General features: G+C 39.0%; 1 protein-coding gene across 12 annotated transcripts in view; it reads left to right on the top strand.

Annotated features, from left to right (window-relative positions):
* Samd12 (sterile alpha motif domain containing 12) overlaps nucleotides 1-16,212 on the top strand; it is a 422,167-nt gene that overhangs the window by 255,417 nt on the left and 150,538 nt on the right. For 3 of the 12 annotated variants that reach the window (XR_002396857.2, XM_087190716.1, XM_021262727.2), the window contains one exon: nucleotides 2,774-2,825. The exons of 5 other annotated variants lie outside the window; for them this stretch is intronic. Coding sequence is in view for 4 of the 7 variants with exons in the window: in XM_087190716.1 (XP_087046842.1) it covers nucleotides 2,774-2,793 (20 nt within the window). In the remaining 3 variants the exon portion in view is untranslated. 4 more of the 12 variants (XM_087190717.1, XM_021262729.2, XR_015442907.1 and 1 more) reach the window with 3 other exon arrangements.

Here is a 16,212-nt window from a genome sequence, read left to right as displayed (position 1 = left end):
GTTAACAATGAATGTGGGTAAGGAGGTGATTCATAGACTGGGCGGTTCTCAGATTTGCCTTGACCTTGCTGTTTAGAAGCAGGCAGCTTAGACAAATAAGAATAAAGTGGCAGCCCTGTGTTGAGGAACAAAGAGCTGTCACGTGACATGCCCAGCATGGAAATGAGTCTTGAAGAGGAGTAGTCCCCACCTCCAGATGGGTGCTCTTCCTTCACAACCAGAGCCCAGTGACCGTGACCAACAGTGGCTCACCTGCACAGCATGGTGCAGGAGAATTCATTTCACAATGCAGATTGCATCCTCTGTGCCAGGTACCATCAACTGGCACCATCACTGCTCTGACAAAGCTTCCCTTTTTATGACCTGACCTCTTATTCACTCACTTCCTGAGGGCTCTGTTAATCTTCAGTCAGGTAGAATAACCTGCAGCCTGTGAACTCCAGACTCTCTTCCTTCTCCTCTGGTCCACGTGTCTGGGAGCCTGGCGCTTCTCTCTACACCTTTATCTGCTTAGTTTCCATCCAAATGTCAGGTATCACTCTCTCCAGATGCCTCCCCTATCCTCATGCCTGTTCCAAACACCCTCCAGTGTCTTCTTACCCCTCATCCCATCCCTACCATGTATAACCTTTGCAAGTTTAGAGACGATGTCTATCCCTTAGAGTCCACATTCTCCTTAAGGCATACTGGGTACACAATAAATATTTGTTGAATTAATCATTTCATTCATTGTTGCCATTGAATATGGTCTCTGTGTACTTGTCCCCTACGCGTAGTCTTTGTAAGACCCACAAGATAGCCACTAAATAGAAAATGGGGAATTTTTTGGTGACATTTGTAATCTTGATCACCCTAATTTCAGTGAGAATTAACACCCCATGTATTTTCTTATGAAAATCACCTCTCCATGGTATGCTTTTTAATAGGAATGGAGCCCCTTGGCAAAATTAAATTGGAACTATTGAGAAATATTAGGTAGTTCTTCGTTGAAATCACTTCTGGAGAATTACCCTAGCTGTGTTGTCCTTACTGACTACAAACTAAAAGGTATTTAAAGAACAAGGAGAAGAAGGAATAGATTTACAACTATTAAAAACAGACATGCACATGGATAAGGGAAAGCAGTGGGCAGAAATGAAAGAGCAGTGTTTGGGTGGTGGGATTAAGGGCAGATTTTCCTTTTGTCAAAATAATCTTTAGTATTTTGCAACTTATTTTTAATGGAAAAAGTATTAGAAAAAAATAACCTTGCAAGAAGTACATATCCAGGAGAGTTTTTAATTAATTGTTTGTTTTGTTTTTTGTTTTTGTTTTTTACTTGCATGAATCTAAGTGAATCAAAGATACTCCCTGTGCAGATAAATAACTTGGCAGTGCGACTGTGTTGCATAGGATTTTTTTAATCCATGGCTTCTTTTCAGCAAGATGTTCATTTATTCATCAATAAATAAATATTAAATATGGACCCTATGTCAGACGTGCTACTAGATATTTGTTTTCTCTATATTAATACAGTGATGACAAATGTTTATAGCCCATGTTACCTCCCAAGGCTGATTCCCATACAGTATTATGTCTACTATTTCTCACAACTCTATAAAGTAGACAGCACAGATGTATTAGTCATGGAAGCACTGGCTGTTGTTACGGATGTACTTCAAAAAGTTAGTGGCTTAGTTCTTTGCCATTTATTTAACATTCCTGGCTGAAGGTTGCAGGTCACTGATGGCTCACACAAGCATTTAAGGGTGCAGCCCAGAAGTAAAGGACCTAGAGCAAACCCTAAGCAGGGGTTACACATGTCACTTGGGCTTGCATTCTGTTGGCAGGACTTTAAACACATCAGCCTCAAGGGAAGTTTGGAATGGAGGAATGGATTTGGGTGGATGGCGAGCAGTCTCTGCCACAGCAAATATACTCAAATTACCATTTTTAAGATGGAAACTCCAAGGCCCAAACAGGTAGACTCGAGTAGAATCACGCAGTTAAACATGAATCAGAGCAGGCAGAATCAGAGCCTTCTGGATGGTAGATGGATATCTCTCCCATCGCTTCAACAGCAAAACACTGGCTTGGTAGAAACATTGCCTGTGAACGTGTACTGCCTACGTGGACTTCTGCCAGCAACAGCAAGAGGGTCCTTTAGCACTGGAAGAAAAGCTGAATGTTACTTTGTAAACTTTTTAATGTAAACAATGTGTCTGGCTTTCCACCAGCTCCAGAATGTGATTGAGAACAGACTAATAAAACCCATACCCACATGGAAAGTAGATGCCGTGCCCACAGGCGTGAATGTAACCAGGGAGCTCCCTTGCATTTTCCATTGCTCCCTTTTCAGTAGCTCATGTACTGAATATTTAGAGAGAGCTGATTTTTGACAGGCACAGGCCTAGATCAAGACAGATACAACCCTGGCCCTCATGGAGCTCACCACAGACAACAACAGCAACTAACAAAAAGATGGCCAACTGTTATGAAGGATGGTGAGAGGCCCATTTCAGAGAAGCTTCTGGGAAAGTATTTCAGAGGAGGGGAGAGCTTAAGCTGCATCCCAGTGGGTGAGAAGGAGCCAGGGCGGAGTCTTCCAGACAGAAAAACATGGTGGGCACATTCGGAGGAAAGGAGACTGCTGTGCCTCAGGTCCTGAAGGCATCCCAGGTGGCCGGAGATGCGGAAAGGGTGGAAGTGGTTAAGACAAAAATAGCTGAAGTGTTTTCTTTAACTTTCACAGCCACCTATGAGGTGGGTTACTGTTATCTTTCTCATTTTACAGGAAAGGAAATAGAAGCATAAAGAAGTTACATGATTAACTGGCCTCCTCACAGGTAATAAACAGGAAGGCCAGTATTTAAACCCAAAAGGTCTATCTCCAACTGTACTCTACACCATTGCATGGTATTGTCACACTGCCAGGACAAGACTGAAAACTTCCCCTCTCTCCATAGAAAAAGAAGACATCTGATCCCTCAGGAAGAGGTTCCTAATTTGAGATTGCTGGATCCCTCCCTCCCACAAGGAATCTATGGATAGAATCCCATGGAACTAATTAATTTGGATAGAAACACATTCATACATACACATGTGTGTGTATCTTTATTTTAGTCATTTTCCTTCTAAAATTTAAATGATTTTTTCTATTATGAATGTAGGTACAAAACCTCAATAATCTGCCTATGATACTGTTATTAGAATCATGTAATATTTTATCATATAAAATTGCTAAAGATATCTTGAAATACCATTTGTACTCATCACTGCTTTCAAATGATGGTAGTTACTATTTGTGCCACTAAATCTTATTATTTCATGAATTAATAAAGATGGAGATATATTATTCTATCACAATGTTAACTGCTTAAGTGTTTTTCAGTATTAACTTATTTCATAATTGTTTATATTTTCCTTTATGTACTTAGAAACATTCTTGAGAGTGGGTCTATAGGCATCTCCAGGCAGCAAAGGAGGTCTTGGCATAAAAAAAGTTAGACTCCCTCTGCTTAATCCTTTGTATATTCAGCCTTTTGCCCTCCTTCCGCACGGTATCAAATATCCAGAGTGGTCCATGTGGAGCACCCGTATCTTTTTATGTCCCAGATTACTGTTCCACTGTTTTCAGCCGTTCGCTCCAAACTTCTTTTCACAAGATGCTCACTCTCCTATCACTGGGGTCTTCTGATTTCTCTGACATTTGTAGAATTTTGATCATTCTTTTTCTTCCGAGGACTTTGTCATACTTCACGCTCTCCTTTTATTCAGTTTGCATTTTCTTTACAGGTTTCTCACTCCTATAAAAGTAACGCTCCAAGTTTCTCCTCAGGAGACCACATCGCCTGCACCAATCCAGTTAGTCCCAGCTGTCCCGAGAAAATTGTCCTGCTTGTTTCCCAGAGGCACTGCAAACTCAGTACATCAAACTTAAAGGCATTGATTGGCTTAGCCATCAAACCTCTTTCCTCCTGAATCCGTATTTTATTATTGGCATCAGGCTCTTCCTGATCTCTCCAGGTTACCCTGAATTTCCTCTTATGCCTCACCACCATTTCTGTTGAACACAGCTCCCCCTGGTTTCCATTTCCAGATCATGTGTGGTATTTGCACAGGAGTAAGTGTTGTAGGTCTAAGTTTTATGAGTACACTGTCAATTTATAAATCACTCTGTAGTTTTAACCGTCTTTCCCTGGGCCACAGCCCCCACCAAGTGTGTGATGGCTGAGTTATAAATTAAAATTTGAGTGGTTTTTCTCTCCTCAGTATGGAACATATTTTAAAACATAGCAACACAAAACACCTTCCTTTGCTAGCTGGGGGTTTCTGACCTTTCCTTGATGGGGCCAGGCTGCGTGAGGCAAATGAGTCAGGTAAGTTCTAACTAAACCCAAACTGTCAGGAGCTGGCCCTCACTCCAGCCACCTCCGTGCCAGAGGTAGCCCATTGGTAGCAGATGCACCTGTGTCCTTCTCCAAGTTTGTTTCTTCTTTGACTCACAGTATGCCAGCAATAAACGCAGCTTTGGGCTTGAGAAGTACTCCCCCTTTTAACTGGTCCTTTGGGAGATACTTTAGGTTCCCCATACCAGTCCCTCATGGAAGGGGCCCAGGAATGGTCCACAGGAAGCGCTCATGTGTCAAACATTAGAGCAGACTGTTCCCGTCTCCGAGGCTGTCACTCGGTCTGCCACTAGAGCAGTGGTTAAGCCCAGCTGTGGCTCTGTAGGTTTCTCACCTCACCCTCAGGCTCTCAGGGACAGGCCGTCTGAGCATTCCCTTGACATCATCTCACAAGACTTGAGGTCCGGAAGTACTGGAAGTACTGCTTCCTTGTTCTCTCCCTCAAGAAAAAGCAGGCAGTTTAAGGTGTGAGGGAACCCTGTCCAGCTTTTGTTACAGAAAGCTTCCTTCTAAAATTTTTCATTGAAATACAGCACTTTCTATGCAGCTGTATGAATCGTACAGCTCACTGGATTCTGACGCATGCAACACACCCAAGTCACTCCCACCCAGATCAAAACTCCAGCACTCCCAGTACCCCAAGAGCCTTTCATTGCTGCTTGCCAGGTACCACCATCTCCACAAGGTAAATATGATGCTATCTTCTAATAGTAAAGAATAGAGTCATCAGTTTTGTATGCTTAATATAAGTGCAGTCATGCACTATGTACTCCTAGTGTCTGCCTCTTTCATTCAGCATTTTCATTGTGAGATTCATTTGCGTGGTCTGCAGTTTTATAGTATTTATTCCTCTAAACTGTTCAGGATGTGAATATACCACAATTAATTTATATATTCTGCAGTCCATGGCTATTCAAGCAGTCTCTACTTCAGCAGTACTCTGTAAAAAGTGCTGTTTTGAACATAACCAGACATGTTTTTTTAGAGCATATCTCTGCATCTTCAGTGGACATGCCAGGAGTAGAACTGCTGGTTTGTAGTGTTGGTACATTGTATTGGTTTGTTAGAGCTGCCATAACAAAATGCCATAGACTGTGTGTCTTAAACACCAGACATTTATTTTCTCACAAGTCTGGAAGCTGTAAGTCTGAGATGGAGGTGTTTGGGGGCCATATTTCTTCTAAGGCTCCTCTCTTTGGTGTGTAGAAAACTTTTCCTCGTTTGTGTCTTTACATGGTGTTTCCTATGTATATCTGTGTTCCAAGTTCCCCTTTTATAAGGATCCCAGCCGTGTTGTATTAGTGCCAACTCTACCTCATTTCAGTTTAATTACCTTTTTAAGCCTCTAACTATTTATTTTTCTTTTTTCCCATTAAGTTTATTGGTACATTTTAGGTATAAAATACACTTACATTCATCACTGGGATCTTGTACCATTACATGAGTATCTTGGTTCTTATTTTTTGCCCTTCCCCTGCCCTCCCTTCACTGCCTCCACCCTTCCCTATTTGCAAAGACTTTGTTTCCATTTTTTTACTTTTCTCATATATTTTCTTTTCCCTTCTTTCCCTTCCCCTACCCCTCCCAATTCCCCAGCTCCTTTAGACCTTTTCTTCCTGTTTCACAATGTCAATTATACATTTTTAAACTTACAGTATCAAGATCTAGGAGACATTACCACAGATTTTACAGAATTTAAAAGGATATAGAAAGCATGTTCAAAAATCTGTTTTGAAATAAATTTGACAACTTCTAAGAAGTACATTGGAAGACAAATTAATGAAACTAACTCTGGAGGAAATACAAAATTTGAATAGCACCTATTAAAGAAAGCATATTCCTAGCTTGAAAACCTACCTATATGACAACAGCAGGCTCATATACATTTTAACTGATAAATTATATCAAACATTTAAAGCAGAAAAAAGGAACACTTCTCCCCTCATTTTAGGAACTCAACATTGTGCTAATCCTAAAACTGGATAAAGATAATAGAAGAGAAAAGTATGAACATAGATAGAAATTTGTTTAACAAAACAAACTATTAGAAGTCAGATCTGGCAGTATGTAGAAAGTGGTTTTGTTATAGGGATGACAGTGTTGGTTCAGCATTGGAAGATCCACCCCCAAAAGTCATCATTTTAACAGAGGAAAGGAAAAAGCCATATGATCCTGTCACTCGTTGGAGAAAAAGTATTGGACTAAATTCTACAGCTGTTCATGGTAAAAGCTATCAGGAGGCTAGAAGTAGAACAGAAACTTCTCAGCAGATTAAAGACATGTACTCCATACTTCCAGCGAGAATGCCTTATATGAATGGAGAAGATAAAATGCTTTCTCCTTAAGGTGGGGAACAAGGGCAGATATGCTTACTCTTCATCTGTCCATTAAACTTTGAAACTTAGCCCCCACCAAAATAGTCTGGCAATAAAATGACACAATTAGGATAGGATTGGCAAGGTAGAAGCAAAATCTTTATATGTAGATGAAATGATCATCTACAGAGAAAATACTAAGAAATCTCTAACAGCCCCTAGAACTTGTATTTGAATTTACCAGGATTAGAAAACACAAGGTATATATAAAAATTCAGGTCTGTGTATACTTGCTATAAATGAAGAATTGGATATTGAAATTTAAAAGTTTTGTAGGAGTACAAAGGACCTAGAAAAGTTAAAACAAAACAAAACTAAAACAGTGTTGGAAGGCATTTAGTACCTAATTTTAAGACTTCTTCTAAAGCTACAGTAATCAAGGCAGTGTTGGTGTAAGAAAAGACATATAGATCATTTGAGTAAAACAGAATCTAGAAATAGAACCACACATATATGGTCCACTGAGTTTGGAAAATTAGCATTTTATAGAATATAAACTCAATTCAAGAGCCGAGGAAGAGAGAGTGTTTTCAGCAAATGGCACTAGAACACCTGGTATCCATATATAAAAAATTAACCTCAACCCTTTATTTCCATACATGAAAATAACTTGAAGGGATCTATGAACCTAAATATGAAACCCTAAAAGTATAAAGCTTTAAGAAGAAATTATAAGGGAAAATGTTTATGAATTTAGGCAAGAACTACCTAGTATACAAAAGATGTGATGTATAAAAGAAAAAAATTCATAAAAGAGATTCCATCAAAACTTAGAACTTTAAATGACATCATTAAAATGAAAAGTAGTCCTTAAACAGACCATATTTACAATGCATATAACCTATGATCAGAATATATAAAGAATTCTTAGAGCTCATTAATAGACAACCCAATTAAAAAGTAGACATCTTTAAGAAGATGATAAATAGCCAGTAGAGCACAAGGCAAGGTGTGCAACTCTAGAATCAGAAAAATACTAATCAGTACAATAATAAGATTGAATTATACACTCATTAGGGAGATGAAGTTAAAAGTTTTAAAAGCCTTGTCATGACATTTTCTTTTTATTGGATTCTCCCCCTTTGCGTTTAATTTGCAATGCCCAGTGGATTCATTCTGCTGCGTTTCCTAGGGTTGTGATCCTCATTGTTTTTTCCTAGGGTATTGTCTAAAATTTTTTGGAGTATTGGTTTGATATTCATGAAGTTCCTGAGGTGCTCTTCATCATGAAAGTATCTTATTTCTCCATCAATTTTGAAAGATAGTTTTGCAGGGTACATGAATCTGGGTTGGAGGGTGTTTTCCTTTAGGGCTTGAAATACATCACTCCAAGCTCTTCTTGCCTTGAGGGTTTGCTTTGAGAAGTCTGCTGTGATTCTGATGGGCTTTCCTTTGTATGTGATTTGTTTCTTTGCTCTCACTGCTTGTAGAATTTTGATCTTCTGTTGGATTTCTGGAATCCTAACTATTATATGCCTATGTGTAGATTTTTTTTGATCAAGGCTAGCTGGAGTCCTATATGTGTCACTTATCTGTATGTCAAGTTCTTTTCCCCTGCTTGGGAAGTTTTCTGCCATCACTTGTGTGAACAGTTTTTTTATGTCATCTGCACTCTCTCCTCTTTCTTCATTGACTCCAGTCAGTTTTATGTTATTCTTTTCTGCATTGTCTAGCAGCTGCTGGATTGATTTCTCATGTTCCTTTACAATTTTAAAGCAATTTTTCTTTTCCTGGTCACTAATTGCAATCTTTTCTTCTATGTTTGGAATTCTAGCCTCACATTGGTTCATTCTGCTTTGCAGACTTTTGATGGAGTTTTTAATCTCCTGGAAATCTGTTTTATGGATTCCATTTGTTTCTTATGTTGGGATTCCATCATGTTCCTCAGATCCTCTATTTTTTTAATCTGTATCCTCTCTAGATTTATTAATCATGTCTTGTACCATGAGCACAATCTTTGCTGTTATCTGAGTAATTATTTCTGATTTCATTGTTCCCAGATCCTCTTTTGTTGCCAGTTCAAAGAGTCCATGTAGTTGAGTATCAGATTGTTCCATCTCGTTTCCCTTTGGGGTTGCTGTAGGTGATCCAGAAGTCTGTTTTCGAGGCTTGTTTACATGTCTTCTCATTTCCACAGCGGGGGGGGGGGGGAGCGTGCTTCTGGTGCCCACATGGCTCACCTTCTCTGCCCTAGGAGCTTGGGATGGCAGTGAGGGAGCTTCCTTTCAGGTGCTGGGACTGGCTCAGCTTCCCCTAACTTTAAATTTATATGTAGTCTAAGGTCCTGAGGGTTAGGCTATTAACATGAATTTTTGAGAAAGACACAATTCAGTATGTTTCATGTATCCCATACATTTTTCCAAATGGCTGTACCAATAGTGTTCTTCTCAGGACACATAGGAGCTTAATTGCTTCACATTCTTACCATCACTTGCTGTTTCCTGTGTTTTAAATAAATCTTCCTTAAATACAACTTTCATGTACTATTGAATGGCCAAGAGGGCAGGAGAATGCTCACAACACCTTTCTTCAAAGATTGCCTTCTACCTCTCCTTTGATATAGAGCATCTGATGCCTTCAGGTGTCCTGAAAACTTTCACTGTAACATCTTGACAGCAAGTTCTAAAATTCAAACTTTTTTTAAAAATGCCATTAAGTAGAAAAGTAAGCTGGCAGTATTATTACCATTCATTTTAGTCTGGAAGCTTCACTGGTCCTACCCAGGCATCTCGAGGATAACTTGCACCAAAACAAAGATTGTGCCAGCAGTATCTAAGCAGTTGGGCTCTTCATTCTGCTGTTGAGACCTTAGCTCACAGGACAAAAGTTGGTGGTAACTCCTCTCAGCAGAGGTTGGCCCGCCACTAACTCTTGGAGGTGTCTGTTGTCCTTGCAATGGTGGACGCTCACGTTTGGCCTGCAGCGGTTGTCCCTTCATAGCCCCTCCTCCACAGCTGGGAGCTCAGTTTTGCTTTCCTAATGCCATCTCTAATGCAAGGCTCCTGAAGGGCTTTTCTGAGCCTTCAGATGGCTGCTAAGATCCCAAGAAGTTCGCTCTAAAAGAACTATTTTAAACACAGATCTGAAGGTCCCCAGAACCCACATCTGAGCAGGCTGTCACCACCACCTCCTAGGGTCTTATTCATGACACAAATTTCTGGCTCTCTTGACCCAGAGAAACTCTTCACTCCTTAAATGTCTCAGCGTCTCTCTCACTTCCTCTGGGGAAAATCCATAGTCAAGAACTTAGGAGTTATAGAAAAAGCCATTAATGCAAAGGATGGAACTAACCTAAAATTTCAAGGAGTAAACAGGTCTATATTAACCTGTCAATCAGGTGGGTAAGTTTGTCTTTTTCCTGGGTGCTAGAGTTTTAAAACTTAAAGACAAGACTAGGACTTTGCACATGTTTGGAATCTTGTTAATGCTTTTGTTGTTATTTTTGAAGAAATACAAAAAGTACTTGAAAAATTAGTACATTACAAAACATTACAAAAAGCTTATAGCAATGGTTGCAAATGAGTTTATCTCTGTAAGAATGAGATACTAAGCCAGTTTTCTAGAACTTCTGGCCCCAAAATAGAGGAAATAAATCTTTTTGAGATACCAGGTATTAAGTGTGAGAAGCAGGACATGGGGTCAAAATGTACATCAGATTAATCGAATTCTATCACTATTGCATAAAGCAGAAATAAAACATCCCAGGTTTTTAAAGTTTTTTTCTTTTAAAAAGAAAGCTACCAGATATTTATATTAGGGAAATGAAAATCAATGTTCATGCAAAAAAACTGTATGCTAGTGTTCTGAGCTGCTTTATTTGTAATAGCCAAAGATGGGAAACAATCCACATATTCTTCTGGAGATGTAAGGTTAAGAAAATTTCAATATATCCAACCATGGCATACTATTTAGAATTAAAAAGGAACTATTGATACATGACAGCAAGTTGGTTAGATGCCAAGGAAATCGTGTTGAGAACAAAGCGCTATTTCAAAAAGTTAAATACTATTTCGTTCCATGTATAACATTCTTGAAATAAAAAAATTATGCAGGTGGAGAAAAACTTAGTGGTTGCAGGAGTTAGGGGGAGTGGGTGATGGATGTGCCTATAAAAGGGAAGTGTAGAGAAGCCCTGCTGATAATAGAGTGGCTCTGCAGACCACAGGTGTGATAGGATTCCACTGAGGTGTGCACATGTGCGTGCACAAAATCAATGGATTGTACCAATATCATTTTCCTAGTTTTGCTATACACACAACTATCTTGTATATTATTCTGTGACTTTCTGTGAATCTGTAAGTATTTCAAAATAAAAAGTAAAAGAAAACGGGTGTGTTTTTTGTCTTCAGGTTTCCATTGGCAAGAGTCATGTCCTAATTCGCTTTGTATTTATATTGCTTTGCATTTATTATTGCTTGATATTTAGATTTCACTTTGTCCTATAGAATTTATGAATTTCAGTAGTTTAGTAGATAATGGAGAAAATATATGGAAAATCCCGAGCCTATATTTGCTTTTGCCACATGCATTGATGAGGATAGTGAAATTTGGAATGTAGATATATGAGGATACTTTAGAATGATACTTTCTTTTCCATTTCAGCAAAATTAGAGACAAAAATTGTCTCATGAGTCTTTACCTGTGATCTCTCTCAAGTAAAAATTCACAGCTATTCATCAACATGAGATCTCCTCTCTCCTTTCTTGTGTTCCTCTCCTTTCTTGTGTTCCCCTCCTTCCTTCCCTGTCACCCCACCACACAGACACCCACCCCACACCATTGTTTATATGTATATGCAACATATATGTGCATATAAATATATAAAAACACACACACACTAAGTCACTCTTGGAAACTAGATCATTATTAAGTTACCATCTGGAGTGCAAACTTTTATAAATTTGAGTGTTTGTTCTTTCTCAAAAAATCATATAATTCAAGGTGGCTTTTTTAGACTTAAGGAATAATGCAAGAAATGAGGTCCCGGAAGTTGCTTCTTCAAAGGTGTGTGATCTGGCCCTCTCTACTTCACCCCTGCTCCCAGCCAGTACCTTGGCCTGGAGGAGCACCTTACTGTTTGAAGTCACGTGTTACACATCCTGCGTGCTCTCCCAGGGTCCTCGTGTAACAGGCTTTCTATAGAAAAAGAGAATTGTCTGTTGATTTCCATCACTTCTTGGTCAGTCTTGGCCCTTGGGGTCACCGGCCCAGTCACTGCGGAAAGGGTGGGAAGAAGGGCTGGGGTCCTGTCTCCGTCTTGGAGGACCTGCAACACTGTCACCTCCGCTGTTGGAGCTCTTGCTTGGACTTGGCCAAGTGAGAAGATGGAGGGAAGAAAAGCCAGAACACCTTCTCTCCAGTTGTAAATTAGCAAACTGCCATCAGATTATCCAATTTTCCTCCCAGCTGCTCTTACACCTGTGTGCCATCAGTGCTTTGAGGGAAGATGTCAGTACAGGAGCATAAATTGGTTTCTATTCCACGTAGATTTCTAGTTTAAGTGTGTGGGTGTGTATGATAGAGGAACTGCCTTCCTGATTTCCTGCAGTAGACATGAAACCAGGAAGGAATCTCTTAAAACCTCCATAAATGAGTTTATACCAGTGGCTCTTGACGGAAAACTCCAGGCTGGAGGTTCATTTAATATAGTCATATGGATTCAGATTCTAATTTATTTCAATGGTTGCTCTCCCCTCGACCTGGTTTAGTCTTCTTAAGAAAGGACAAGACTTCTTAGTTGTAACTCTGAAAATATTCTTATTTCATTCAAGATCAAACCAAGGTGACTCGGTTTCCCTTCCTGTTCTGTATACCATCTAAGAGTCTAGTCTGGAAGGAATAGAGGTTTTAGCCCAGTTTTTGAACATAACTCTGATTCTTGCTGAATAATTCTTACTGATTTCTACTGAGACACATTCTTTATTCTGTCTGAATCTCAGCTGCCCCAATTGTACACTTTAGATAAAACCATTACTAAAATGGCATCATATTAGGCATTATACATAAAAATGCATAGAACATGTTCTATGGGGAAATCCACTATAAATGGTTTAATAGAAGCTGTAGTTGGAATTGAGGATGATAGGAGTTGAGAAAGGAAAGAATGTAAATGTTTAGTAAGAGGACAAGACAAATTATTCTAAAACAATATATAATTAATATAATATAATACAATTTAATTAAATGTTGTAAATGCTAGAAGAGCTTAAAGAACAAAAGGGAGGCTGAAGAGGTTGTCCAAACATTCATGAACTGAGACATGCTCTGGCACTAAAGAGCAAAAGGATTGGAACAGGAGGAGGCCATTCAAGTAGAAGTGGGAATGAAGTCTGGGTCTGGCAGGTGTTGTCTGAGGGACTCTGATATGCTTAGAGAGAAGCAGGAAACAAGAAAGAAGGGGAGGTGGCACCGCAGTATCAATCACCTTCGCGGTCAAAGTGTTTGTAGTTGATTAAAGAGCAAATAAGCAGGCAGAAATTCCAAGCAACTATGTGACATGATGAAAGAAACAATTGCTGAAAATTAAGAGAATGTGGGGAAATGGGGAGACCTCTGACTGGTTGTTAAAATAAACAGCATAATGCAAACACATTTATAAGGCAAGAGAGATTGAGGAGGCTAGCCAGTTCCATGCCCAAGTGTAAGAAGAATCGTTGAATGGTAGTAAATGCAGAAAACTGAAGGGAAGATAGATGACTGATTGCTTTATGAGCATACTGAGTTTGAGGAAAGAGGAAAATTTAAAAACAAAAATTATTGTTATGCTGTTGAAAGTAGGATTGTAGTTGTCCAGAGGAATTAACTACAGAGAAAAACAGCCTTTATGGTTAAAAAGAAATAATAAGGTGAAAAAGGATGAAATTAGGTGAAAAGGTAGCTCTCCTAGGAAAGGAATGGGAAAAAAAACACAAAAAAAACAGAACAGAGTTCCATAGAGGGAAGGTCACAGTTCAGGGACAGAAAAAGAAAAGGTAAGCCAAGAAAACCAAAAAGCGATTTCTTCTGGGAGATTTTATGAGGACCAAGACCTATTTGGACACCAGGTGCACATGAACCTCATCATTTATGTCTTGTTTTCAGTTAGTCCTGCTTCACAATGAGGCTGAAACTCAGCGAGTCTAGCATATGTGCATCTTATAGAAATACTCTAAAATAGGTGTCAACCAGTTGTCAAATTTATTTCAAAAAGATTTTTGTAATATGCTTTCTATATCCTTTTAAATTCTGTAAAATCTGTGGTAATGTCCTCTAAATTTTGATATTGTAATTAAAACAATGTATAATTGATATTGTGTAATAGGATGAAAAGGTCTGAAGGAATAGGGGAAGTGGGAGGGTAGGGGAAAGGAAAGAAGGGAAAAGAAAAAATATGAGAAAAGGAAAAAAAATGGAAACAAAGTCTTTGCAAATAGGGAAGGGTGGAGTGGGTGAAGGGAGGGCAGGGGAAGGAGAAAAAAATAAAAACCAAGATACTCATGTAATGGTACAAGATCCCAATGATGACTGTAACTGTATTTTATACCTAAAATATACCAATAAACTTAATGGAAAAAAAATAAAAAATAAAATAGGTGTCAACCAATTTCAAAGGATTAGATAGTAAATATTTTGTGCTTTGTGAGCCCGATGGTGTGTCCAGCCTGTTGTCCCATTCAACTCTGTTGTTGTTGCCCCAAAACAATAGCAAATGATGTATAAATTAAAGTATTTGACTATGTTTCCATAGAACTTTATAAATACAAGTGGTGGGCCAAATTTGTGCCACAGGTCTTATTTGCTGATGCTTACTCTAGAATGTATAAAACTCCAACCCTGATCATTATTCCATTATCCAAAGGGGGGACAGAGTGGCCTCTATATCCAGTTTCTCTGGGTTCTATTGTCTGTGTTTGCAATATCATACCTTGATGTATACTTTCTTATAATAAGTAAGTACTTGGCATATATCTGAAAGGTGTCTTGAGACTGTAGGAAATTCAGAACTTAGCTGAGGTATAGTCACTGTGAATATAATGAAATGTAAAATATTCTACTCCCAACCAGTACACCATGTGGCTTTAATTTACAATATACAATGAGAGGACACTGAAATTCTGATGCACGATTCTAGTGGCAAATCTTAAGTGAAAACAGACAAATATGTTCAGTCTGCTTATGTAATAATTGCCATAATGGGAGTGGAAAACAGTACAAATTCTTCAGAATCCTCATTATTTTAAGAACGCCTCTTTGGGCCCTCCAGGTCAGTGTCTAAGGAATTCTTTGTGTTGGTCGCAAGTCGATTATCTTCTACTGGCAACTGAGAGAACCTGAAAGGCTGTGAATTCCTTTATTCTGAGGAAGGCAGATCCTGACAGGAGGGCTTCCGCAATATCTTAGTTTGCCCTTGAACATCCTATTGACTGCATTGTGAGTATGATTGCACAGGCATGAAGGCGAGTTAATGAGGAAGGCTGTAGACCACATACTGCTGTGTCTTACACACAGTAGGAAACTGACTTTTCAAGAAAAAGACCCCTCCTAATCCTCAAAAATCAACTCTTTCACCACAGTAATGATGTTTCCAATGAATCAATAGGGCAATTAATAGTATCTTTTCTATATTTTTCTTCTGAATCCCTTTATTATACACAGTGGCAATAACAATAGAAAGAGCAAGGATTTTGAAACCTACAAACACACTGGGATTGGATAGTAACTACCAGGTCCTGTATCAGATGCTTGGAGCAGTTTGCTGAAGCTTTCTGAGCCTCTGTTGTATTTGTAAAATTACACTAGCCATCTTGACTTCACAGAGCTGTTGTAGGAATTAAATGAGTTAATAGAGAACATTCAGTGATTTCTAGGCTAATAAAATGCTTATTCACATACTTTTACTATGTAATAGGCACTGTCCAAGGCTCAGAGGAAACAAAGATAAAAAGATATAGAATAAACCCTGCCCTCAACAAACTTTTCAGCTAGTAATGTCAATCAAGGACCAAGTATAGGAAATCAATAACACTGTAGCTATTTTCAGCAGAAAATATTTAACACAGTAAACTAGATGCTTAGAAAACTGTTGAACAGGCTACAAGAAATCCAGGCTCCCTGGTAGAATTCTAGAAAGACCTAAATAAGACCACCCATCTGGCCTTGTGAGACAGAAACTCTGCCACAGTAAGGAATGTAGGAATTCAGAGAAATTGTAGTCACATGGACACAATCTTTTGTGTGATTCAGGGATAAGGAAACCATGATTGCAACTCTCTCTGGACACGATGGAGATGTCAGAGCAAACCAAGTGTCTGTACAGCTGTGGCATGTAGACTTCACCTCACTTCCTCTATCCAAATCTCATGAAAGTATCCAGTTGGCTGAGCCTACAATCTAGCTGCAAGGGAGTCTTTACAGTGTTGTTTTAAGGCTTTAGAGTTTCTTCAGTACAGTGAGCACTCTACTGTCCAAAT

Source organism: Heterocephalus glaber, unplaced genomic scaffold (assembly GCF_053883595.1).
Source record: "Heterocephalus glaber isolate CG9 unplaced genomic scaffold, H.glaber_assembly_v1.0 deba00001555, whole genome shotgun sequence".
In the NCBI taxonomy this organism is placed as follows: Eukaryota; Metazoa; Chordata; class Mammalia; order Rodentia; family Bathyergidae; genus Heterocephalus; species Heterocephalus glaber.
The sequence above is the reverse complement of the archived record's forward strand: the minus strand, read 5'-3'. Positions and strand labels throughout refer to the sequence as shown.